A 27,717-nucleotide genomic window follows, 5' to 3' on the forward strand; every position below is an offset into this window, starting at 1 on the left:
AGTGCGGACCTACAAAGTTTGTCCGCGCCGGCGCACCGTAGTGGCTTTTACCCTGGCCTGGCGGGCTGGGTTCAGCCGGGCTGGGCTGGGCTACGCGGCTTGAACCTGGCTCTGTCCGGAGCGAGACCCTGATGGCTGCGGTGTTTCTGGTAACGCTTTATGAATACTCGCCGCTTTTCTACATCGCGGTGGTCTTTACTTGCTTCGTCGTGACCACCGGTCTGGTATTGGGATGGTAAGTGTCCCAGGGGTGAGAGACGAAGGGGCGAACACCCCGGGAGTGGGGTCGCGACGACCTGCAGGGGACACAGGAGCTGGAGGGCCGCGGGCAGGAGGACGTCGGGGATTCGGTGCCCCCGGGTGCCTAGGACTCCGACTTTCTCTGGAAGGAAAACAAAGTGGACCCTGCACCTGCGTCACTGCCCTGCATCACCGTGTGGTCCGCGTCGCTGGGGCATCTTGGGGTGGTTTTACTCAGCTTTGTTTCTAGGCGATAAAGCAGCCAGGAAGGGCTTGGGCCTGGTGTTGGGAGAAAGTGCTTCTCTAGTAGGCTTCTGTCCTGGATTCGGGCCTACTGTGTGTCCAGGATGAGTCAGTCACCTGTGCTACAGTGCACAGACTGGATAGTAAGCGAGGTTAATAGTTGTGATTCTGACCTGAATGGAGCCCTTAGCCTCAGATCCTTCAGAGTAACTTGTAACTGAACTGTTACCGTTTGAGAATTTAATGGTTTCTATATACATTCCACACCTTTTGAAGTAATATTTTGTCGATAGAATTGTAAAATCATAATTTTAGAGCTGGAAGAGACCTTAGAAATAAGTTACACCGAAGGTGGACAGTTGCCTATTGGAGACAAGAGAATGGTCTGTTAGATAACCGCTGAGCGATTCTTCTAGCCTAGAGGTTCAATTTCTATCTTGAGGAGATGCTATTGTATCATGTTTAGACAAGCCTTGTAAATAACAGCGAGTCGAAACCGTGTAACTAGCCCACAACAGTTTTTCTAGGCCGCAGCCTCCAAAGTCCCTTTGAGAAGATAATAGTTACAAAAAGATCAAACAGCAGTTCTAAGTAGATAACTGCCGTGGTCTGAGGTCAGAGAGGACTCAGTTGAAGAGAGACATGAGCTGGATTTTGGAGAATGAGCATCTTGAAAAATAAATGGAGTCAAATATGTATAGTAGGGAATAAAAGGCATTTCAGAGAAGACAGCATCAACAGAGGGGCAGAGAACATGTTAGTGAATAAAGAAGGCTATGTAAAACAAGTTTTAAAATAGCCTTTGGTCACATATATGTGATTGCCTTAAAGAACACGGGCCCGTGTCAGTTTCTGAAAATATATGCCATCTTTAGGAAGTGATCGAAGTTTTAACAGGTCCACACTGCTCCTCACCCTACCAGCAATACAGCGTAGAATTCCTTGCCTTGTATGTGGATGAGGATTGGAAATACCAGTTCCTTACATGTGGGGGTAAGATTGGAAAACAAAGACCAATCTTAACACAGTTGGTTATTCTTGACCCGTCAGATTTCATTGCTAATGTTCATTACACAAAAGTTTGTAATTGGAGTTAGGAAGGTGTTGCCCATGTGGAAAAAGCAGTCTTAACACAAGATTTTTAAATGACTATAATGTTAGTGTTATTCTCTTAATGAAGCATAATTTTCCTCCACTAAGGAAACTAGTAACTAGTTGATAATTGCCTTATGTGCTTTAAATTTTATTTTAAATAGGCCAACTAGTTAGATATCTTAGATATCAGTCTTTAGTACTGGAAAGAGGATAGTCAGGAGCCTCATGTTTGTAGTGGTTAACAGACACTTTTTGGAGTCAGACAGACATAGGTTTAAATCCTGGCTCAGCCAGCTTTAAGACTTGGTTTGAACATTTAATAATTGCCAAATCACCCCATTTAGGTAAGACTTTTACAAGAGTGGAAGCCCATGTAATCATAGAACGTTTGGAAGTCTCGGCTAAGCACTGCTAAGGCTACAAGACCATGTAAATACCAGTCACTTCCATCCTAATTTAGGCCTAACCAGTCATCTTGTGCCTAACACAACCCTTTTCTCCATCTGAGTTAGCTTTGTCCATGTAGATAAACTTTTTACTATGTTTTTTTGTGAACTTAAGCCAAGGCCGCATATTTATTGACTAGAAATGATGAAAACTTGGACACCATCTAAATCTCTTAAAAACGTCTTTCTAATAGTACCCCATCAGAAGGGTAAACTAGTTAATATGCATGTTTTTCACCCTTGTCATTGTTTTGTTTTGTTTTAACCTCCCATAATACCATCCCTACTGTTCATGTGTTTTCTGTCATCGTTTTTCCCTTAGTACTGCTCTTGAGTTTTTCACTGTTTGCTTCCTTCCACTGTTTGCTATGTCCACCTGCACTGTGTGGGAGTGGAGAAAGAACAGGAGCATGTGATTATTGAAATTCCAATAGCAATAGCAAAGAAGCATGCAACTAGAAATATAGTATTTTTCTTTCACCATGTAGTGGTTTCTGTGATCTCTGATAGCTTTTGCCAGGCACTGAGCACAAAGAAGCCCAAAAGTCCATTTACATCCTTTAACAGTTTCAAATAATCAGGGACCATGACTCCAGTAGCTACTCCTGGCCTGCTCTTGACTACAGTTTATTAAGCTGTTGACCTCAACTTCATACCACCCCTCTGCTTTGTGAATCTAGGGCAGAACTCTAAACTACATTTCTTCTTTGCAAGCTGACTGCCTATGGGGCTTTGCCAACAAGAGAGGGAGGCTGGAAGGCTGGAAGAGGATGAAGGGACTTGCTGCTTCCTATTGATTCCTTTTCTTGTCTGTCACTTGCCACGATAGTGCCTCACTCTGGCATTAATACTTGGTCCCACTTGTTCCAGTTTATGCTTTCCTACTCTGCTAGAATCACCCTTATGCACTCCCTTAAAGATACCAGTATCCTTTCCTCAGATCTGAGTCCTGAGCTCCACAGAGTCTCTCCTCCACATTTCTAAACTATAGTAAATTCTCTTTATTCTCTTTTCTCTGTTCCCTTGTCCTAGGAGTGATAGCTGCTTCCTGCTGTTACTACTTCTTATCACATAAGTAGTAACTCTGTGTCCAGTTTTTGCCTTTTCAGTTTTTCAACATATGGTTAACATTTTTCATATGAAAATTTCTCTTGATGTTGATGCTGGCAACTTTAAAAATCAAATCAAATCTCTCTGTTAAAATAATGGATGCATTTTCAGATTCTTGCATGGACCCTGACTGATAAAGAAATTGTCACTAAGAATGGGATACTGGTGAGAAAACTTTCAAAGATAGAATTTGGGGGTTGGTTTGGTAATTTCTTTAGCTCTTTGCCAATGGGAAATAATCTAAGTAACCCACAACATGTAGTGGCATCACAATCGAATTAATACATTTGGTTGACTGTGACAAAATTATTTCTGAAGCCGTGTGCTGGCAGACCAAGTGGCTAAAGTGCTTGACTGTTATGGCAGTAATGATGACTACAGGGACTGAGAAAGAAGTGAGATGGGTGCTTCTGTGTTCACTGGAGCACTAACAGAAAGAAAATGTCAAACTCAGGTCTTCAAAGCATTAGATCGGTCAAATCTTAGAGAATCAGAAAGTTTCTGTGGTTCTAAAGCACTTTATTTTGTGTAGCCACAGAAAGACTTGCTAAAAATTGAACACAGTTTTATTTTATTTTATTTTTGAGACAGTCTTGCTCTGTCGTCTGAGCTGGAGTGCAATGGCATGATCTTGGCTCACTGCCTATAATCCCAGCACTTCGGGAGGCTGAGGCAGGAGGACTGCTTGAGCCCAGAAGTTCGAGACCAGCCTGGGAAATATGGCAAAACTCGGTCTCTACAAAAAATACAAAAATTAGCCAGGCATCATGACAGGTGCCTGAACACAGTTTAAACTGCACTAGTAATAAAATTACCTGACCTTTGTCAGTGTCTCATTTAGAATATTGATTGGAAAGAAGTAGAACCCTGAGACTTGGAATGGGGACATCTAGGTAGACGTGGACAGAGCTGAGAATCTTGAAAAAAACTCCAGTCACTCTGAGCCTCCATTGTTGACAGAAGCTGCTTACTTTCCATGTGTGAGAAAATTAGCCTTCTCTTGCTTGAAGATCCTGTAATAACCTCACCTTGGGCAGTTGCTTTGCAAAGGGCTATCCACACTTAAGACCTGCCTCTGTTATCTTGTCATGAGGCCCAGATCTCTGCATGCTGCCTAGTATAGGGACAAAATCTGATCTGACTGGAAATAGTCTGTCCTTGAAAAGAATTGCAAAATTTTGCTAACTTATATCTGTGGTATCCTGGGGAATATATGTGAGGATGGACTGTAAGCCAGAGAATAGAATGTAACTCTAGATCAGATCATATTTATTGATCTGGGTATATTCTCAAGAAATTCTGCATCTAAAGCATTAACTCATACTTGTTTGGTTGATTGAAACTTGGACTCATTGGTGATCTGTATTTTGTAATGTTGAGATTTCTGTTGTTGTTGTTGTTTTTAAACATTTAGGTTCAGAGGTACATGTGAAGGTTTGTTACATAGGTAAACTCATGTCATGGGTTTGTTGTACAGATTATTTCATCACCCAGGTATTAATCCCAGTACCCAATAGTTATCTTTTCTGCTTCTCTTCCTCCTCCCAACTTCCACCCTCAAGTAGATCCCAGTATCTGTCGTTCCCTTCTTTGGGCTCATGAGTTCTCATCATTTAGCTCCCACTTAAAAGTAAGAACATGCCGTATTTGGCCATCTCTTCTAGGAGATGGAACAGAAATGTTTAGTGCCTTCCAATTTCCCTGTGAGTACTGCTTTATCAGCATTCCCCACATTTTGACACGTCTTCATTTTTATTTGGGCCATGATTTAAAATAATTTCCCTTTTGATTTTTTTCTTGACTTCTAAGTTATTTAGAAGTTTGTTATTTAGTTTCCAAATATTTGGAAATTTTAAAAATATCTCTTACTGATTTATAATTTGATTCCATTGTGGTTAGCATACTTTTTATGATTTGACATCTTGTAAATTTATTGAGGCTTGTTTTATAATCCAAATATATTCTCTCTTTGGTAAATGTCCTAGTGCACTTAAAAATAATATTTATTCTGCTATTGTTGGGTGAGACTTTTTTTTTTTGAGATGGGGTCTCGCTCTGTCACCAGGCTAGAGTGCAGTGGCACGATCTCGGCTCACTGCAACCCTCCGCCTCCTGGATTCCAGCAATTCTTCTGCCTCAGCCTCCAGAGTAGCTGGGACTACAGGTGCACACCACCACGCCCAACTATTTTTTTTTTTTAATTTTTAGTAGAGATAGGGTCTCATCATGTTGGCCAGGATGGTCTCGATCACTTGAGCTCACGATCCGCCCATGGCCTCCCGAAGTGCTGGGATTACAGGTGTGAGTCAACGCGCCTGGCCGGGTGAGATGTTTTGTAAGTGTCAATTAAGTCAAACTGGTTGATAGTGTTATTCAAGTTTTTGATGTCCTTAATGATTTTCTATATATTGGAGCTATCAATTATTGAAGTGGTGGGGAGTATTAGAATTTCTGACTATAATTGTGGATTTATCTATTTCTCTTGGCAGTTGTATCAGTTTTTGCTTTATATTTTGAAGTTCTATTAATAGGTTCATAAACATTTAGGATTATTTTGTGTGCATGATGAATTGACCCTTATATCACTCTGAAATGGACCTCTTTGATCCTGGTAATAGTCTTTGCTCTGAGATCTAGTTTGGTATTAATGTAGCCACTTCAGCTTTCTTTTGATTAGTGTTAGCAGATATATCTTTTTTTCATCCTTTTACTTGTAAACACTTTTTGTCTTTTTATTTAAAGTGGGTTTCTTGTATGCACCATATAGCTAGATCTTATGTTTTTATCCAATCTGATAATCTTTGCCTTTTAACTAGGGAGTTTAAAACATTTACATTTAATGTGATTATTGATATTGTTAGATTTGATTCCACCATCTTGCTATTCGTTTTTTGTTTGTTTTGTCTGTTCTTTGTTTCTTTTCCCCTCTTTCATTTTGCTAGTCTGTTTTTTGTTTCTTTTTCCCCTTTGTTCAGCCCTCATTTGCATTAAATAATTTATGTGATTCTATTTTTATCTCCTTTGTTGGTGTATTAGCAATAACTTTTTTTAGTGGTTGCTTTAAAGTTTATTATGTGTCTCTTATCGCCATCTACCTTCAGGTCATATTTTAAAGAGATATAAGAAAAGCATTATAATTCCTCACGTAGTTACCATTTCACTGCTATTTATTTCTTTGTATCAATCCAGATTTTTATTTGGTATCATTTTTCTTTCCAAGGCATACTTTAATTTTTCTTGTTGTCCAAGTCTGTTGGTGATGAATTCTTTTAGCTTTTGTTATGTTTGACAAAGTCTTTATTTTGCTTTGGAAAAATATAGGTGTAGAATTCTAGATTGACAAGATTTTTTTCCTTTTAGTTCTTTAAAGATATTCTGCCTTCCATTACTTCTTATTAATATTAAAAAGCTGTCACTCTTATCTTTGTTCCTCTATGTGTAGTATATCTTTTTTTCCTTTTCTTTGGCTACTGTAGTGTGTCTTCTTTCTTTTTCTTAGGATTTTCTCTTTATTACTGGTTTTAAGCAATTTGATTATTGTGTACCTTAGGTAATTTTCTTTGTTTCTTGTGCTTGGAGCTCATTGAGATTCTTGGGTCTGTAGGTTTTCATAGTTTTCAACATGTTGGGGAAGATTTTGGCCATTATGTGTTCAAATACTTTATCTGTCCTCTGCAAACTTCAGTGATATGTTAAGACTTCAGTTACATGGCTGCCTAAAAGTTGGCTTACTGATGCTTTTTGTTGTTGTTGGTCAGTCTTTTTCCTTTCTGTGTTTCAATTTCAGTACTTTTTATTATGTTGTCTTCAAGATTACTAATCTTTTGTTGTGCATTATCTAATCTGCTGTTAATCTCATCCACTATATTTTTAATCTAAAACATTATCTTTTTCATCTCCAAATATTGATTTAGGCCTTTTAAATATCTTCCATGCCTCTATATCATATGTGCAATCATTACTTCTGAAACATATGGAATATAGTTTTAGGAGCTATTTTTATATCCTTGTCTACTAATTCAAATATCTGTATGATTTCTGGATCTATTTCTATAGAGTTTTGCTCCTCATTGTGGGTAATATTTTCCTGCTTCTTTGCATGCCTGTTAATTTTTTTTTATCAGATGCTATACATTGTGAATTTTACCTTACTAGGTGCTGGATATTTTTGTATTCCTCTAAATATTCTTGAGCTTTATTCTGGGTCACTGTTAAGTTACTCAGAAATAGTTTAGTCTGTTAGAGGCTTGCTTTTCAGCTTTGTTAGGCAGGACAGAGCAGTCCTACCCAACTCTTATAAAATCAGACTCATCGAAAGTGAATTTTTATTCCATTTGTTAATTTTATTGGTTGTCTCTCAATGTTAGACTTGTGTGTTTTGAAACTTTAGTTTTCAACCTAAATTTTAGTGGAAGATTTGTTTTTTTATTTTTCTCCCTTTGTTATCACCCTCACTGTTTATCCACTTTACAATTTTTTTTTTTTTAGTTGAACATTTTATTTTATTTTATTTTTTCCTTCAACTTTTAAGTTCTGGGGTACATGTGCAGGGTGTGCAGGTTTGTTACATAGGTAAATGTGTGCCATGGTGGTTTGCTGCACAGATCAAACAGTCAGCTTGATATTAAGCCCAGCATCCATTAGCTATTCTTGATGCTCTCCCTCCCCCAACTCCCACCCTGACAGGCCCCAGTCTGTGTTGTTTCTCCTCCGTGTGTCCATGTGTTCTTACTGCTCAGCTCCCACTTATAAGTGAGAACGTGCAACGTTTGGTTTTCTGCTGTTTGCTGAGGATAACGACTCCCAGCTTCATCCATTTTCCTGCAAAGGACATGACCTTGTTCCTTTTTATGGCTGCATAGTATTCCGTGGTGTTTATGTACCACATTTTCTTTATCCAGTCTATCACTGATGGGCATTTGGGTTGATTCCATGTCTTTGCTATTGTGAATAGTGCTGCAATAAATATATGCATGCATGTATCTTTATAATAGAATGATTTATATTCCTTTGGGTATATACTCAGTAATGGGATTGCTGGGTCAAATGGTATTTCTGCCTCTAGATCTTTGAGGAATCACCATACTGTCTTCCACAATAGTTGAACTAATTTATATTCCCACCAACAGTGCAAAAGTGTTTCTTTTAGGCCAGATGCAGTGGCTCACACCTGTAATCCCAGCACTTTGGGAGGCCAAGGCAGGCAGATCACCTGAGGTCGGGAGTTTGAGACCAGCCTGACCGACATGGAGAAACCCAGTCGCTACTAAAAATACAAAAAAAAAAAAAATTAGCCAGGCGTGGTGGTACATGCCTGGAATCCCAGCTACTTGGGAGGCTGAGGCAGGAGAATCGCTTGAACCTGAGAGGTGGAGGTTGCGGTGAGCTGAGATCGTGCCATTGCACTCCATCCTGGGCAACAAGAGCGAAACTCGGTCTCAAAAAAAAAAAAAGTGTTTATTTTTCTCCACAACTTTGCCAGAATCTGTTGTTTCTGGATTTTTGAAAAATAATCGTCATTCTGACTGACATGAAATGGTATCTCATTGTGGTTTTGATTTGCATTTCTCTAATGATCAGAGTGATGTTGAGCTGTTTTTCATATGTTTGTTGACTGCATGAATGTCTTCTTTTGAGAAGTGTCTGTTCATGTCCTTTGTCCACTTTTTAATGGGGTTTTTTTTTCTCGTAAATTTGTTAAAGTTCCTTATAGACTCTGGATATTAGACCTTTGTCAGATGGATAGATTGCAAAAACATTTTATAGTTATTTATACCCAGATTCCTAGACCTCCAGTACAGGACTAGGTTTTTGTTTTTTGTTTTGTTTTGTTTTGTTTTTGAGATGGAGTTTCACTCTTGTTGCCCAGGCTGAAGTACAATGGCGTGATCTTGGCTCACTGCAACCTCTGCCTCCTGGGTTCAAGCGATTCTCCTGCCTCAGCCTCCCAAGTAGCTGGGATTACAGGCATGTACCACCATGCCTGGCTAATTTTTTTGTATTTTTAGTAGAGATGGGGTTTCTCCATGTTGTTCAAGCTGGTCTTGAACTCCCGACCTCAGGTGATCGGCCCACCTCGGCTTCCCAAAGTGTTGGGATTACAGGCGTGAGCTATTGTGCCTGGCCTTTTTTTTTTTTTTTGAGACAGAATCTCTCTGTGTAGCCCAGGCTGGAGTGCAGTGGCACAATCTCTGCTTACTGCAGTCTTGACCTCCCAGGCTCAAGCAATCCTTCCACCTCAGCGTCTTACCGTAGCTGGGACCACAGGTGTATACCACCATGCCTGGTTAATTTTCTATTTTTTTTTTTTTTTTTGTAGAGATGGAGTCTCACTATTGTTGTCCAGGCTGGTGTCAAACTCCTGGGCTCAAGCATTCCTCCCTCCTCAGCCTCCGAAAATTCTGGGATTACAGGCAGGAGCCAGTGCACCCAGCCTAGGACCAAGTCTTATAATGACAGTTCTGCCTATATTAGTATCGACCTAATTCAGCTCCTGGTTCCAAGTTATAAACCTGGCTCTGGCCCTTGTCTGGAGTAGATAGCCTATGCTGGTCTCCTTAATACATGAAGGCTTTGTTGCCACTGTCTGCTGCCAGACTGAGAACCATGAAACCATGGCATAGCCTTACTCATTACTTTATGTTTCTTTGCTTTTTTGGGATCCATAAAGGTATTCGTTCCCAACATTTTATTATAAAAATTTTCAAACATACAGAATACTAGAAAGAATTACACAGTGAACACACATGTGCCCATCACTTAGATTCTACCATCAGCATTTTATTGTAATTTCTCCGTTACATATCTGTCCACATTAATCCACTCGTGTATCCACACATTGGTCTGTCTTCTTTCATGATGCCCTTCAAAGTAAGTTGTACTCTTCACCTGTAAGTTCTAAAACATTACATATTACTGACTAGAGTTCAGTGTTTGTTTTTGTTTATAGTTTCTTGAAGTAACATTTACATATAATATAAGATATACAAATCTTATTTATTTATTTATTTATTTATTTATTTTTGAGATGGAGTCTCACTCTGTCGCTCAGGCTGAAGTGCAATAGTGTGATCTCGGCTCACTGCAAGCTCTGCCTCCCAGATTCACACCATTCTCCTGCCTCAGCCTCCCAAGTAGCTGGGACTGCAGGCACCTGCCACCACATCCGGCTAATTTTTGTGTGTATGTGTATTTTAGAGACGGGGTTTCAGCATGTTAGCCAGGATGGTCTCGATCTCCTGACCTTGTGATCTGTCCACCTTGGCCTCCCAAAGTGCTGGGATTACAGGTGTGAGCCACCACACCCGGCCAAGATGTACAAATCTTAAGTGTACCATTTACCAAGTCTTACCAAACACATTATCTATACAACTTAAGCCTCTGTCAAGATACTGAACATTACCACCAATTTTCTTATGCTGTTTCCCAGTCAGTCCTATTCCTGTACTTCCAGAAGCAACCATTGTTCTTATTTTTATTTCTACCATAAATTTGTTGTGCCTGATCTAGAATTTTGTATTAGAGAAGCATACAGCATTTATTCTTTTGTGTAAGGCTTCTTTATGCATAGCACGATGTTTCTGAAATTTATCCATTTAGTTGTAGCAATAAGTTGTTCCTTTTCAGTGCTGAATCCTTCTATTCTTTTGTTTAAATATACCACAGTTTGTTTACTCATTTCAGCGGGGTCTTTTTTTTCTTAAAGCATATGGGACTCAGGTATCTGTGGGGTCTGTTTAGTTTTTCTTTTTATTTTTTATCTATCACTGATATGTGTTTGGAGAGAAGGGAATACATCAAATAGGCCCCTAACTGTGCTGTCTTAAACTAAAGTTTCCTAGTTTAACTGGTGTATATTAATTTTAGATTATTTTATGTAAATTGAGTAAACTAGCCGTTTTTTAATTTTTTTAGGAATTGAATTCAGCCCCTTTCATTTTCCTTTGAATTCTGTTGCATGTGCATTGTCAGAGTTTACATTTTTACATGAAATTTAAAAGTAGAAGATATATAAATGAAGAGCTGTAGTTGGTGTTTTAAAAGTTCCATTGTCCTGGCTGGGCGTGGTGGCTCATGCCTGTAATCCTAGCACTTTGGGAGGCTGAGGCGGGTAGATCACCTGAGGTCAGGAGTTCAAGAACAGCCTGGTCAATATGGCGAAACCCCGTCTCTACTAAAAATACAAAAATTAGCCAGGCTTGGTGATGGGCGCCTGTAATCCCAGTTACTTGAGAGGCTGAGGCAGGAGAATCGTTTGAATCTGGGAGACAGAGGTTGTAGTGAGCCAAGATTATGCCATTGCACTCTAGCCTAGGCAATAAGAGTGAAACTCCATCTCAAAAAAAAAAAAAAAAAAAAGTTCTGTTGTCCCATAAGTCATATTAGTCTGCGTTTATTTTATTTTATTTTTTTAACAGACGGAATCTTGCTCTGTTGCCCAGGCTGGAGTCCAGTAGCACGATCTTGGCTCACTGCAACCTCTGCCTCCCAGGTTCAAGTGAGTCTGCTGCCTCAGCTTCCCAAGTAGCTGGGTCTACAGGTTCACGCCACCATGCCCAGCTAATTTTTGTATTTTTATTAATGATGGAGTTTCACTATGTTTTGGCCAGGCTGGTCTTGAACTCCTGACCTCAAGTGATCCTCCTGCCTTGGCCTCTCAAAGTGCTGGGATTACAGGCATGAGCCACCACACCCGGCCAATAGTCTGCCTCTTGAATATATATTTCTTTTTCACATTTAAAAAAATTCAGTAAGTTCATGTGTTTGCTGTTATATTAAGTATAATTTATCTATAATCTCCATTCTCCTTTGTTGTTATCAACAGTATTAACAATAGAACTCTTTGTTTTGAAGAATATGTTGATTCAGCCAGCTGAACAATACATAGTCCTTCCTTGTATCCAAGGGGGATTGATTCTAGGGTTCCTACCCCCATATTCTAGGATGCCTAAGTCCCTTATATAACATTACATAGTATTTACATATAACCTACACACATCCTTCTGTATACTTTAAATTATCTCTAGATTACTTATACCTAATAAAATGTAATACTGTGTAAATAGTTGTTATACTGTATGGCTTTTGAATTTGTACTATTTTTTATTCTTCCCCCCATCCCCAAATATTTTTGACGTGCAGTTGGTTGATACAGAGGGCCAACTGTTTTGCAGTTCTGTGGGATCTCTAAAATAACATAAATTGAGAAATTTAACCTCTTTTTCTGACACTTAATGCTAAAAGGAATAGCCAATGAAGCACAACAGATTTTACACACAACAAAGTTTCAACATTTGTTAAAATAATTTTATTTTTTACCTTTTCTTAGGTTTGGTTGGGATGTTCCAGTAATTCTGAGAAATTCAGAAGAGACCCAGTTCAGCACAAGAGTTTTCAAAAAGCAAATGAGACAAGTCAAGAATCCTTTTGGCTTAGAGATCACTAGTCCATCTTCAGCTTCAATTACAAGTTGGTGGCTCTTTTCCAAAGATTTTCTCTCATTGTTTGCCCTCTTTTTTTAGCCCTTTTATTTTCTTTCTCTATTTCTTTCCCTTCATTAGACTTTTAACAAACATTTGTTGGGCAACTATTTTGTTTCAGGTGCTGTACTGTATATGACAGATATAAAGATAAGATTAAGAAGTTACAAACTGGCCGGGCGCGGTGGCTCAAGCCTGTAATCCCAGCACTTTGGGAGGCCGAGATGGGCGGATCACGAGGTCAGGAGATCAAGACCATCCTGGCTAACACGGTGAAACCCCGTCTCTACTAAAAACTACAAAAAAAAACTAGCCGGGCGAGGTGGCGGCGCCTGTAGTCCCAGCTACTCGGGAGGCTGAGGCAGGAGAATGGCGTGAACCCGGGAGGCGGAGCTTGCAATGAGCTGAGATCCGGCCACAGCACTCCAGCCTGGGTGACAGAGTGAGTCTCCGTCTCAAAAAAAAAAAAAAAAAGAAGTTACAAACTTTACTCCTGAAGAATTTATCACCTAGTAAACAGAGGTAGATGTGTATACAAAGGAGCAGAATGAAGTATTACAGGTGTTAATAGTGAAGTCTGTTAGGACACTATGCCATTTTTATTGGTGTGTAGTAAAGTGAGAAATGATGTGTTATCTCTAAATACAGTTAATGTAAGGTTGCTAACCTTTTGAAGAACAATTGCCTTTTTTTTTTTTTTTTTTTTTTGAGACAGTCTTACTCTGTCATCCAGGCTGGAATGCAATGGCACAATCTCGGCTCACTACAGCTTCCGCCTGCCAGGTTCAAGCGTTTCTCCTGCCTCAGCCTCCCAAGTTGCTGAGATTACAGGCGTGTGCCACCATGCCTGGCTAATTTTTGTTTTTTTCGTAGAGACTGTTTTACCATGTTGACCAGGCTGGTTTCAAACTGCTGACCTCAGATGATCCACCCACCTCGTCCTCCCAAAGTGCTGGATTTACAGGTGTAAGCCACTGCGCATGGCCAGAATGATTGTCATTTAATCTGAAACTATGGTATTTTGGTACAAATTATTTTGATATGTTATTCTGTAGATGGCAATTGTTTGCTTTTGTACTTGCTTGGAAAAATAAGTTGTCTGCAGGACCATGTAGGAACCATTAGAATTGTAAAGAAAGAGATGGTTAAATTTGTTAAGGTGAAGAGGCATATTCAGGAAAGCCTTCATAAAAAAGAATATGCTGGATCTGTCTTATTTTTTTTTCTTCATTCCTCCTTTTTTTTTTTTTTTTTTTTGAGTAAGTAGAATCTTGAAAGATAAGTGTTTACCTTTTAGGTGAGAAGTGGAGTGATACATTAAAGAAACAGTAGTTATGGCTAAAGCATAGGATGGGACAGGTAAGAGAGGAGTCTAAGAAGACTCAGGTTCTTCCTGTGGGTACTCCATAGCCAGATCCTTTTACAAAATGAAGAGTGTGGAAAGAATAGCAAGTTTCAGAAGAAAGGCAATGAATTCAGTTTTGAACTTTTGGACTTTGAAATTCTTTTGTGACAGTTTAATAGAAATAAAGAGTAGGCAGTTCTAGATACAGTTCTGTAGCTTTTTTTCTGGACCGAGACCCTGTCCCTTCTATACTTGCTTACATTTCAGGTTTCTTGCAAACAAATAAACCAGATCTTTCTCTGCTTTTCATCCTATTCTAGCTACTGCCGTATTTCTCTTCTTCCCCTCATAGCCAGCTTCTTAGAAGCTGTTTGCATTTGCCTTCTCTTAGCCTGCTTCTTTCTTACTCTGCAGTGCAGTGCAGTGCAGTCTGACTTTTCCCTGCATCCCTTTACTGAAATGGCTTTCTACGACTTCTGCCCTGCACTTTCGACCCCCAGCAGTCATAAAATCCAGTGGGAGTCTTTCAGGGCTGAGTTAATGCTCTCTCTCTAGTATTTTACAGAGTTGACCTTCCTTTGCAATATCCTGCTCCCTTGCGTCTATGGACCATTCTTGTCTATTCATCCTTCCTGCCTCTAACTCTCAGAATCTAATAACTGGTCAGAAGTCAGTTTACTTAGTCAATATAGATCATCAGGCTTAAGTAAATCTTGATTTGTAAGGAAAAATATATGTTGGTTTTTTTGTTTGTTTGTTTGTTTGTTTTTTGAGACAGGATCTTGTTCTTCCACCCAGGCTGGAATGCAGTACTGTGATCATAGTTCACTGCAGCCCCAACACCCTGGGCTCAAGTGGTCCTCCTGCCTCAGCCTCCCGAGTAGCTGGGACTACGGGTGTGCATGACCATGCCTGGCTAAATTTAAAAAAAAAAAAATTTTTTTTTTGTGGGGGTGAGGTCTTGCTGTGTTACCCAGGCTGGTCTCAAACTCCTGGCCTCAAGCAGTCCTTCTGCCCCAGGCTCACAAAGTGCTGGGATTACAGGCGTGACCCACTGTTCTTGGCCCCAAAAATTACAGAATTTCTTATTCATCCTCTTTAGCTGTAAATACTATTACCCTGTGAATTGATGGAAACTGGGATCTCGGCCACTCCTCTCCCAACTCCATCCCTGTAATAGGTAACAGTTCATTCTGACATTTTTCACGTGGGAAAACCAAATTTTAAGATATGACACAGAGAAAACTAATTTGTTTAAAAGGTAGTTGGTTGTGCATGCCTGATTACTGATTAAAGTGTACACCCAGCTACCAGCTACTCAAGAGGATGAGGTGGGAGGATCGCTTGAGTCCACAAGGTGGAGGTTGCAGTAAGCAGTGATCACACCACTTCACTTCAGCCTGGGTGACAGAGTGAGACTCTCTCAAAAAATAAAATAAAAAATAAAGTATACAGAATGGTGGTGGTTCAATAACTTCCCACCTCTGTGGCCATAGGCTAGAACCTGCTACAATGTCACATCTGGCTCTTGAGCAGGACCCACAATGAAACACCTACCCGCTGCAAGGCCTTCCTTCCTGCAGTACAGTTCCACAGGTCTGAAACTACACTGAAAAACTAAGAAGAACTGATACATTATGAGCAAAACACAGGGCACTTGTGAGGCAGAAAGTGTGAGGAAATCCATCAATCTGCTTTTCAGGCAGAAATAGTCACAAATAGAGCCAGCCCTGCAAATGTTTGAGGCAAATGAAAAGTTAGCCAATAAGTAGCCCTCTTAGCTATGCCTGCACACTAGGTGCTAACCAACAGTAGTGTTACTGAAGTCATGAAAAATTCTTTAAATGTGCGGACGTACAGCATGAATACTGAAATATTTTAATTTTTCAAATACCAATGCATATCATTTATTATCTTTCTCGTATGGGGAAATAAAGAGAAGGATTTTGATAGGAATTATACTTAGCAGAGTAAAATTCATTTGTTTAAACTGTGGAAAAGTGGGTATCATTAAAGATGTCTACACAGAACATTAATATAATACTGTAACAATATTTGTGACACTTAAAAAAGTTATTTCATTTGGTGTATAGATAGTTTAAAAATCTTTTTTTTCACCACTGTACCCAAACTGACATATAGCAGAGAAGAGTGAATAATCTGGGGACCTGATTTAACTTGAACCAGAGGCGGCACGTGGTGGCTCATGCTTGTAATCCTAGTACTCTGGGAGGCTGAGACGGGTGGATCCTCGAGTCCAGGAGTTCAAGACCAGCCTGGCCAACATGACAAAACCTCATCTCTACTAAAAGTACAAAAATTAGCTGGGCGTGGTTGCACATACCTGTTAGTGCCAGCTACTCGGGAGGCTTAGGCTGGGGGATTGCTGAAGTCTGGGAGGTTGAGGCTGCAGTGAACTAATGCCACTGCACTTCAGCCTGGGCAACAGAGTGAGACCCTGTCTCAAAAAACAAAAACAACACACGTGCTTTTTATTTATATTTAAGATTTTTATTTTTATTTATTTATTTGTTTTTGAGACAGAGTCTTGCTCTGTTGCCCAGGCTGGAGTGCAGTGGTGCAATCTTGGCTCACTGCAACGTCTGCCTCGTGGGTTCAAGCAATTCTCCTGCTTCAGCCTCCTGAGTAGCTAGGACTACAGGTGCATGCCACCATGCCCGGCTAATTTTTTGTATTTTTAGTAGAGACAGCATTTCACTGTGTTACCCAGGATGGTGTCAATCTCTTGACCTCATGATCCGCCCGCCTCAGCCTCCCAAAGTGCTGCGATTACAGGCGTGAGCCACCGTGCCCTGGCCATACTTTAAAATTTATAATTTTAAAAAAAAGAAAACCAGAGAATCCATTTTAATCTTAGTCATTTAGTTCTGTTTACCTAGGGGTGGGTTGTTGGGATTTTGTTGTTGTTGTTATTATTATGTAATGATATATTTGGATTTGTGTTTCCATGTCTGCAATATAGAGTCTTTAATGAAATTGTAAATTAGGTACTCAGTATATATTAGTTGAGTTGAATTTGATTCAGAAATTCTGCTATCTTTTTGTAAATAGCTTCCTTATATTTTAGCTATTCACCCTGGTAAGAGCTAACATTAAAGCAAAAGGGTTAGGAAAAAACACAACGTACATGGCATGTTTGGAGGCGTTTGTGAACCTCCATTCCCTACAACCTAACACTTTCATCTCCCAATACTCTGGCTTTATTATCCTCATGAATGGTCTCCTTGTTTTTATTACTTCTTCTCTCACAGGGATCCTTCCTCAAGAAGGTTTGTGGCTTTTCCGCCCCATCGTTTCTCCCTTTTTAGTGGCATAGCACATTTTCTACGGTCCTTATTTTTTCACTTTTTTGCAAGGCTGTCTCTTAAACCCCGCTTTATTTGCTTGTTATAGATAGTCTGGGTGAGGACAGTTTGAGAGATGCCACACCCATGTGCTTCACTTATTTTGATTCTGAATTTTCTGGTTTACAGCTGTGTCCCAATTTTGTTAAGGCTGTTCATCTATTGATCTCAAATGATGTTGTGCGTGTACTGAGTTTTAGAAGGCAAAAAAAATACATAAAAATGGAAACTCTTTGCAGAAAAAAAGTAGAAAAAGTAAAAGGAGAATAGTTTTGATGGGGTACTGACATCTTCTGATAGTGGAAATCATTACATTCTCCCCTCAGTTTATGTAATGGACAAGTTTGTAAAAGATTATGGAAAGTATAATTTTATAGATTCTGTAGTTTTTAAAAATTAGTTTCAGAGACATTTTAAAATCTGATTAATCTCCAATTGTCAAAGGTCTCTGATACTCTTCCCACTTTAATTAAGTACACAAAGTCTATAAACAAGTCTTTTAAGTAACTCTGGCTTTTTTTTCTTTTTACAAAGCAAGTAAACAGGGTAGTTTTGTATGTTCTGTAAGCTGTTGGTTGAGTTTTAAAAGGCTTATCCTTCCATTGTTCTTTTTTTTTTTTTTTCTGTCATCCAGGTGGGAATGTAGTGGTGTGATCCTGGCTTACTGCAGCCGTGATCCTGCTACCTCAGCCTCCCAAGAAGCTAGGACCACAGGTGCATGCCACCATGCCCAGCTAATTTTTGTATGTTTTGTAGAGACATAGTTTTGCCATGTTGGCCCAGGCTGGTCTCAAACTCCTGGCTCAAGCGATCTGCCCATCTTGGCCTCCCAAAGTGCTGGAATTACTGGCATGAAACACCACACCCAGCCTGTTCTTTTTTAATGTAAACAAACACATATATGGGTATCCATTCTTGTGAGATAAACAGTAGCATATATATTTAATTTTCTCTACCTTGCTTTTTTTTCATTTAGTAATATATTCTGAAGATCATTTCATAATAGTATGTGCAGATATTCTGATATGCCTCAGTTCTTTTTTTTTTTTAAAGAGACAGAGTCTCACCCTGTCACGCAGGTTGTAGTGCAGTGGCACGATCTTGACTCACTGCAACCTCTGCCTCCCTATTCACTTTTAATAGCTCCTTAGTACTTTATTGTAGAGTACTAAAAAAGCTGGAGGTAGACAGGAAAGGAAAAAACAGAAAATGCATATTGTAAAACGATGAAAAAGAAAAAAACAAACAGAAAATGATTATTTATTATTGTATTGCCAGCAAAAATGTGAAAAGATGTATGTATGAGGCTATTCATTGTAGCACTATTAGTTATCATAGCCAAATGCTGGAATTAACCCAAATGTTCATCAATGAGGATTAAATGAATAAAATACAGTACTCTACTATAATTTGACATTAAAACCTGCTCCAATTACCTATGCAAAGTTCCTACCAATTAAAATTTTTGCTTAAGTATGATTAGAAGTGGTCATGTATCAATGCTACTGAGACTCTCAGACATTTATAGGAGGCATACCCTTTAACAGGTTCTTTTAACTGCCATCATCTGGCCAGCATGGAAAAGGAAGCTTTTGTTACTCACCCTGTATGATTGTATTAGAAGTTACGTTAAATCACTTTCATTCTTTCTGCTTTGTATTTTACAGCTGGCATAACCTTGACAACAGATTGCCTTGAAGATAGTCTTCTTACATGCTACTGGGGGTGCAGTGTTCAAAAATTATATGAAGCTCTGCAGAAGCATGTTTATTGCTTCAGAATAAGCACTCCCCAAGCATTAGAAGATGCTCTGTATAGTGAATATCTCTATCAGGAACAGTATTTGTATCCTTTTATCTGATATACCCATCAGCACTGAAACTTAGACTTCTTATGGATAAAGTGTGCTAACTTACTGATCATTTTTGGCATATTTTTGTTCTTATGGTTATAGTGGCAATTTGCCTTTACATTTTCAAAAAGTATTAAAAAGGATAGCAAAGAAGAAATATATTGCCAATTACCAAGAGATACTAAAATTGAAGACTTTGGCACAGTGCCCAGGTCTCGCTATCCTTTGGTAGCGCTATTGACCTTAGCTGATGAGGATGACCGGGAAATTTATGATATTGTAAGTAACTGAAAAATTTGGAAGCATTACCTTTAAGTGATTTGAATGGTGGTTCTTCATTCTTTGATAAATAGAAAAAGTTTTGTTTTAATTTCTGAGGATGTGCATTTGGCTTAGAAACTATATACCTATTTAGTTTTTATATGTGTAACAGTACCTTCAGAGTATGACTCATTTTTTTGCCTTATGGATCACAGTAATATGACTTTATTTGAAAAATACAAGATATATAATGGCTGAATTAAGTTAATTTCATCATTAACACCTATTTGGTTGTATACACCTATTTGGTTTTTATATATGTAACAGCACCTTCAGAGTATGACTCATTTTTTGCCTTATGGATCACAGTAATATGACTTTATTTGGAAAATAAAAGATATATAATGGTTGAATTAAGTTAATTTCATCATTCTGTATTCTGTCATATTTGCTGTGTAGAAACAGTCTGTTGGGAAGCATGTTTATTCTGAACATGTTTAGCACTGAATAAATAAGCATAATAATGATCTAAAGTGCTCAATTTTAAGATAGTATCCACTCTTTTTTTTTTTTTTTGCCTGCTTGCAGTCACCTTGTTTCCATCAAAGTCCCTGCTGCACGTATATATTACATGTCTGGTCCCTGTATTTTCAGTAATTATAATAATCTCCTTTTCTCATTATGTGCTAAGTATTTTTTCAGTCTGGTAGTTGATTCCTATTAGGAAGTTAAAAGTATCTTAGAGATCTAAGAGGACTGAAACTTTGACAATCATGTGAGTATAATAGAAACTTAGACATGAAATAAACTTTTAATGAAATTGTATCATGGTAAAAATGTCCTTACACACAATTGACTATTTTTTTAAAGTGTTTAATATAGATTATTCATTAATAAACATATGGTAACATTGTTTTGTGATACTTCATAATATGCAAAGTATGTTCACAAACATTAACTTATTTTTTTCTTCCAACAACCTGGTTTCTTAGGACAAGGCAAGTATTCTCCTTTTACAGACTGAAACAGAGTCAAGAAAAATCCCAGTCATTCAGGCAGTAAGATATGGAACAAGGGTTTGACTCTGAGCATTTTTTGTTTGTTTATTTGTTTGTTTTTGTTTTTTGATTGTATTTTTTTTTAGCAGGAATATCTTCCTGCAACAAGTGTACATTGTGCTTTGGAAGGTACAGAGTCTTTGGGAAATCTAGACTCTCCTTACTCATTTGTAGTTAAGCATCTAGGTTTTTGGTTTTTAATATTTTCAAACTGAAGTTCCATTGAGCTGAGGTCAGCTTATTTTTTTCCAAGTCATGGGGAGTAGAGGGGAAGGAAATGGTGATATGTAGGTCACTAGAGGCAAAGTTGCAGATATATAAAATGAACAGGTCTAGAGATCTAATGTACAGCATAAGGACTATAGTTAATATGGTATTGCTTTTGGGATTTTTGGTGCTCTTGCCACATGCAAAAAAAGTGGAAGTAACTATGTAAGATGACACATATGTTAATTTGCATTATTATAGTAACCATTTCACTAGGTATATATATATCATAACATCCTGTTGTACACCTCAAATATATACAATAAAAATACAAAAGTCATACCAGCAGTAGTGTATTTCCAGAACCTAGTACAGTGCCTAGGACACAATAGGGGTTCAATAAATGTTTAATAAGTAAAAGAAAAAAAAAAAGTCATTCTAGGCAGTGTTAATGAACCTCACAGAACTTGACAGCAAAACACCTTAGCTGTACATTGCATGCACCTTAGTGTGCATGACAGGCCTTCTGGCTTCCTCCCTCCTTTCCGTTTCAGTTGGAGATAAATAAAACATGTTAAGTTAGTGTCTCCTATTTCCAGCTTCTTTGTTCTTGACCCTGTGTGCTTGGGTAAGGAAGCCCTTCTGCCCCCACTGTGTGTGCCCTCTCTTCTAAGTTTCTTGGGTTCTGTTCTCCTTTTTCCTTTGGTTCAACACCAAAGAATCATATCGCAGTCATTTTCCCTCCCAGCTTCCCCCTTGCATTCCTTTTCCCTTCACTGATAGTGCTGTCTACTCTAGGTACTCAGGGTCTTTTTTTTTTCTAACTTTTTTCCCCTGTCCAAACAGGGAGTGATTGTGTATCTGTGTAGTAAAATATATATAACATAAAGTTTGCCATTTTAACCATTTTTGTGTATGTGTGTTTTCAGTTCAGTGGCCTTGTAGGCCAGAGAAGGGTTTGCTATCAGGTCCCTGATCACACTGGATGAAGACTCTGTGGCCCAGCTGTAGTGATGGGAGGCTTATTCCCATAGGGGAGCCTGAGTGTCTCCCAAGGGTTAAAAGCCGTCTTCTCTTGAACTTTGTGTATGTGTGTATGTCTCTGTGTCTGGGTCCTTTTGAATGTCTTTTATTGTCATCTGTGGGCTCCCTCCTTTTTTTCTGTTAATCCTTGCTTCTCTTGTCTCTTATTTCTCAGATTGGGGGTAATATTGGCACTCAAATACATTTATTAGTGTATTTTGTATTAGTGTTCTCTGTTTATAATTTTAAAAGCAAATGAACCATTTCCTATTTCTTTTTCACATGTGTTTTTTGAGTATTTTTTCTGTGGGTCAGGGACTATATATTTTTTTAAAAACTTATTACTAAAACATCATTTTTATTTTAACAGCAAAGAATTATATTTAGGTAGTACAATTAGGAACCAGTTTGTTGTTTTAGGTTAAAAAAAGGAAAGCAGGAATTGTTACTATAAAATTTTGACTTTAACATTTTTTCATTTTTACTTAATTACATTGGCTTTTTTTCTGTATTATTCAGATAATACATTTGTGTCAGGAAAAAAAATTAGAAAGTGTAGATAAGCTAAAAGGAGAGAAGTATAATAATCTGTATTCTATCATCCAAAAATAATAACTGTGAATATTTGTATCTTTCCAAATCTTTATATATGTAATTTTAAAAAATCAGGCTAAAATGATACATTTTATACTATTTTGTGACCTGCTTTCGCTTAATAGTATATTCGAACATTTTTTTCATATCAAATATTTACCCACAGCTACATATATAACTAGTATGATAATAGCTTCAGAGGCTTTTAATGTTAAATCAAATGACAAAATTGGTTTGGTTTTTGTTTGTTTTTTTTTGTTTTGAGACAGAATCTTGCTCTTTCGCCCAGGCTGGTGTGCAGTGGCGCGATCTCAGCTCTCTGCAACCTCTGCCTCCTGGGTTCAAGCAATTCTCCTGCCTCAGCTTCCCGAGTAGCTGGGATTACAGGCACGCACCAGCATGCCCGGCTAATTTTTGTATATTTAGTAGAGATGGGGTTTCACCATGTTGGCCAGGTTAGTCTTGAACCCCTGACCTCGTGATCCACCCAACTCGGCCTCCCAAAGTGCTGGGATTACAGGTGTGAGCCACTGCTCCCAGCCAACAAAATTGTTAGTATGAAGTGGTAACTACTATTTTCTACTAACCCTGTCTTTTTGATTTAGTATTAAAAGCCTCTGATGCCATTACTAAATTAATAAATCTTTATAAGCTTGTAAAGAATATTGTGTTTTTGCAACTAATGTAGGGTTTTAAAACTTTTCATTTGTACATAATTTCAAAAAGTTGCAAAAATAAAGAAGTAAAAGAACACCCATATACCCTGTACCTGGATCTCCTATTGTTAACATTTCTGTCCTTTGCATTATTGTTCGCCCATTTATGTATGTATGTATGTATGTATGTATGTGTTGATTGATTGATTGAGAGAGAGAGAGGGTCTTGCTCTATAACCAGGCTGGAATGTAGTGGCACAGTCATGGCTCACTGCAGCCTCAACCTCTTGAGCTCAAGTGATCATCCTGCCTCAGCCTCCTAAGCAACTGGGATTACAGGAATGCACCACTGTACCAGGCTAAATTAAAAAAAAATTTTTTTTTTTTTTAAAGACAGGGTCTTATTGTGTTGCCCCGGCTGGTCTCAAACTCCTGAGCTCAAGCAGTCCTCCCACTGTGATCTCCCAAAGGGCTGAGATTACAGGCTTGAGCCACCACACCCAGCCTGCCCATATGTTTATACATACACATATATATGATTGTATATATATTTTAAATCAATGATTTGAGAATAAGTTGCATACATGATGATTCTTTACCCCTAAATACTTCAGTGCGTATTTCCTAAAAATAAGGATGCTTTCTTATATAAACACAGTATAGTCATCTTCTTTATAAATTTAACATTGATACAGTATTTTATCCAATTCACAACCAATTTTCTTCTCCAGTTCAGGTTCTAGTCTAGAGCCAGACTTTGTATTTGTCATGGATCTTTAGCTTCCTTTAGCCTGGAACATTTCCATACTCTGTCTTTTATGACATGAGCATTTTTGAAGGGTATAGTCATACACATACACATACCCTTTTTGTAAATTAAAAGATTCTCGTTTTGTTTGTCTGATTTTTCTTATGATCAGATCAAAGTTATGCAGCTGCAGCCAGTGAGCTGCCCGGGTGCTGTGTCGTTTTCAGAGTGCCACCTCTAGAAGCATGCAATGCTCTTTTCTCTAATTATTCATGTTAATTTTGATCTCTTAGTCAAGGCGTTATCTGCTTTCTCCACTCTTCTGTTTTTTTCTCCCCCTTGGTCTGTGAGGAGGCACTGTAGGATCATGTAAATATCATGCTTTTTATTAAAAAATTTTTTTGTCCTAGATTTAACATCCATTGATGATTCTTGCCAGATTTCATCTTTACTGTGATGGTTGCAAAATAATTATTTTCCAACTCCAGCCCTCCCTCCAGTCAGTTCTTGGCATTCTACAACAAGCAAGAGACTTCCTGTCTCTCCCATTTGTTTGTTTGCTTATCTGTTGTCTCTATGGCCTCAAGAATTTTTCCCCCAGTGTTTTATAACTCATGACTGAATTTAATTATTTTGGTGTTCAAACTGCCATTTCCCTGTGCTTCCTGCCAAAACTGAGGGTTTGTAGTCAAACTGTGTCCATAGATTACTTGGATTCTCTCAAAAGTCAGAAAACCTTACGAAGAAATATACTCATGTTGTTTTCTTCCATATCCCTTCCACTCCATTCCCACACACCCCAGTCCTTAGAGATAATTGTTGTTTTCCGATTTATCCGCCTTTTTTTATTTTCTCTTTTTTCTTACACAAAAGATAGCACATTCTCTATGCTATGTATGCTGTTTTGTACTTTGCTTTTTTTCACTTCAGAAAATCTGGAAATCACTGCACACCAGTTTGCAGAGATTATCTTCACTTTTTTTTTGAAATAGCTACATAGCACCTCACTGTGTGTATGCTATGCATATTCCATAGTTATTCTGCCAATCTCCTGTGCTTGGACATTCAGGTAGTTTCTAGTATTCTGCAGTAACAAATAATCTTATGCTGAATAATCCGTATATACATATCTTAATATTGTTGGAATTGTATGGTTGAAGTGTAAATGCATGTTGTTTTGTTAGATATTGCCATTGAAATTGTACCTTTTTGTAAAAAAAATTTCCACCAACAATATATGAGAGTGTATTTCCACAGAGTTCATTGACAAGCTTTTGAATTTTTGTCATTCTGATGAGTGAACAGTGGTGCAGTATTAATTTTAATTAAACATCTTTTAATATGGTCATGGTTCATGTTTATATCTTTTTATGAATTGTCTGTTCATGTCTTTTGCCCATTTTTCTATAGGATTTTGGCCATTTTTCTTCAGTTTTTAAAAGTTCTTCATAAATTAGGAATATTAACCTTTAATCTGTGACACACCTTGTGAATATTCTAGTTCGTCATGTGTTTTGACTTTGTTTATGGTGCTTTTTATCATGTATATTTTTAATTCTTATATAGTCAAGTGTATTTACTCTGGATTTTGAGTCACAGTTAGTGTCTTTCCTTACACTGAGACTAAAATGGAATTTATTCGTTTTCTTCTAGTACTTGTACAGTTTTACTTTTTACATTTAGATCTCTTATGCATCTGGAGTTTATTCTTATATACAGTATGAGGAATGCATCTAATTATATATATTTTCCCATAGCTATCCGGTTGTCCCAATACTGTTTATTAAAAAAGCTCTTTGGTGACTTGACATGACACCTTTATTATATTTTTATACATAATTAGGTCTGTTTCTGGACTGTTTATCCTGTTTCATCCATCTGTCTATTCATGTGCCAGTACCATACTGTTTTAATTTTAAAGGCTTTGTAGTCTGTTTTATTATCTGACGGGGCTAGTTGCCCTCATAGCTCTCTCTTTTCAGTATTTTTCTAGCTGTTCTTTTGTGTTCATTTTTCTATGTGAGAATTTTAGAGTCATTGCATGTAGCTCTCTAAACAAGTGTTTTCTCTGGTCCCTGTATGTCCAAACTTCTTAAGACTGTTTAATACTGACTTTAATTCCTCTCCTTCATTTCCTTTTTTAGTCCTCTCAAAGATTCCTTTGTCCATTGTGATCGCATTAAATTTGTAAATTTGAGTACAATTAAAATAACTCTACCAAAAATATGTCAGTAAACGATTCCTCTGCAGTGATTATGATTTAATCAGATCGATGCAAGTTTTCTAATTTATCAGCCTTTTATTTTTGAGAAGCATTTTTTTTTTTTTTGGCGGAAGACAAAGTGTCTAGAAGCAGTTGAAAATCATTTTTCACATATTTGTGAAATAATGTAAAGATTTTAAGTACTGACCAGTGTTCAATTTTTATTTCAGATTTCCATGGTGTCAGTGATTCATATTCCTGATAGGACTTATAAACTATCCTGCAGAATATTGTATCAATATTTACTCTTGGCTCAAGGTCAATTTCATGATCTTAAGGTAAGTCGTACTCTGTAGTCTTATCTCTGTCTCTTTTGTTTACAGAGTTTCAAAGAATGGCCATTTATGAAAAGATGATTATATTTTTCAGTTAATAATTATAGAAGATAACTATTCTTTGCAATTGGATTTGCTAGCTCATAAATTTTGAGCATCTTCTTATGACTCCCAGTTTTAAAGAGTAATTGTTATTTATAATAATCTTTAAACTTATGTCTTTGATTTTCAGCAACTTTTCATGTCTGCAAATAATAATTTCACTCCCTCCAACAATTCCTCTTCAGAAGAAAAAAACACAGACAGAAGTTTGTTGGAAAAGGTGGGACTCTCTGAAAGTGAAGTTGAGCCATCGGAGGAGAACAGCAAGGACTGTGTTGTTTGCCAGAATGGGACTGTGAACTGGGTGCTCTTACCGTGCAGGCACACCTGCCTGTGTGATGGCTGCGTGAAGTATTTTCAGCAGTGCCCAATGTGTAGGCAGTTTGTTCAGGAATCTTTTGCACTTTGCAGTCAAAAAGAGCAAGATAAAGACAAACCGAAGACTCTTTGAAGACATTGCAACACTGAAAAGTACACTTTCTACTAAAGATGCAGAAATTGATGATCTTGGAATTCATTATAACATGGAATCTACAGTATTGGCCATCAATGAAAATTCTATTTTAACTTCATATTTGTATGGTACATGGATGATAAAAATTGATTATTCCTTTCTGCTTAGTGAATGAATACTGAAATTCATCTGTGTTGATACATAAAAATTCATTCAACTCTTGAAAAGAATCTGTGAGTTTGGCCTTTTATTAGCTAGATTTCCTCTCACATTAATTAGAAAAATCTTTCTGAAAGGCAATCCATTGAAAATTTGAGGAGGTTAAAGTCTTAAGATGTAATCTGGAGAGCAATTAAGAAAAAACTTAATTCTGCTTAAAGTAATTGTGTGTTCTCTAGTTTATACAAAAGAGTTGGAATGAGCTGCTTTATATCTTTTCCTGAAATACCAGTTTTTGTAAATATCCATCTGTTTGGTTTCTAATGTCCCTTATAGTTACATAAATACAGGTCATAGTTTTTAAATACTCGTTCTTAAATCATAAATACAAGATATAATTCTTGACTGTTCTCAGTGAATTATAAAATGGTACTCATCTGTAGGAGGCAGATATATAAAATTTGGATAATAAGATTTTTTGGATAATTAAATTTATTAAGTTGATAGTCAAGTGCGATGAGATTAGCAGAATGTGATCTACCAGGGAAGACCTGCGAGACCGTTCATGCCTTACCTGAGGTTTCTGCCTGCACAGCAAATCCATCCAGAACTGAGGTGGGAGGGGGAAGGTTAGAGAGCTAGAAAAATCACTAAAACAAACAAATAACTATTTTTTCTAGTGTATTTTTATTCCAAATAAACCCTGTATCCTTCTGAATAGTAAATTACTTTGTTCATCCAT

General features: G+C 37.8%; 1 protein-coding gene across 1 annotated transcript; it reads left to right on the forward strand.

The window, feature by feature from the left end:
* CGRRF1 (cell growth regulator with ring finger domain 1) lies at window positions 1-27,717 on the forward strand. The gene is made up of 6 exons (XM_011961836.1): window positions 1-235; window positions 12,463-12,602; window positions 18,991-19,168; window positions 19,307-19,454; window positions 26,156-26,263; window positions 26,493-27,717. Exons 1-6 carry the CDS (start codon window positions 132-134, stop codon window positions 26,811-26,813), a joined length of 999 nt encoding a protein of 332 aa, XP_011817226.1. The 5' UTR covers window positions 1-131; the 3' UTR covers window positions 26,814-27,717.

The sequence above is a fragment of the Colobus angolensis genome, unplaced genomic scaffold (assembly GCF_000951035.1).
Source record: "Colobus angolensis palliatus isolate OR3802 unplaced genomic scaffold, Cang.pa_1.0 Scaffold57, whole genome shotgun sequence".
Taxonomy (NCBI): domain Eukaryota; kingdom Metazoa; phylum Chordata; class Mammalia; order Primates; family Cercopithecidae; genus Colobus; species Colobus angolensis.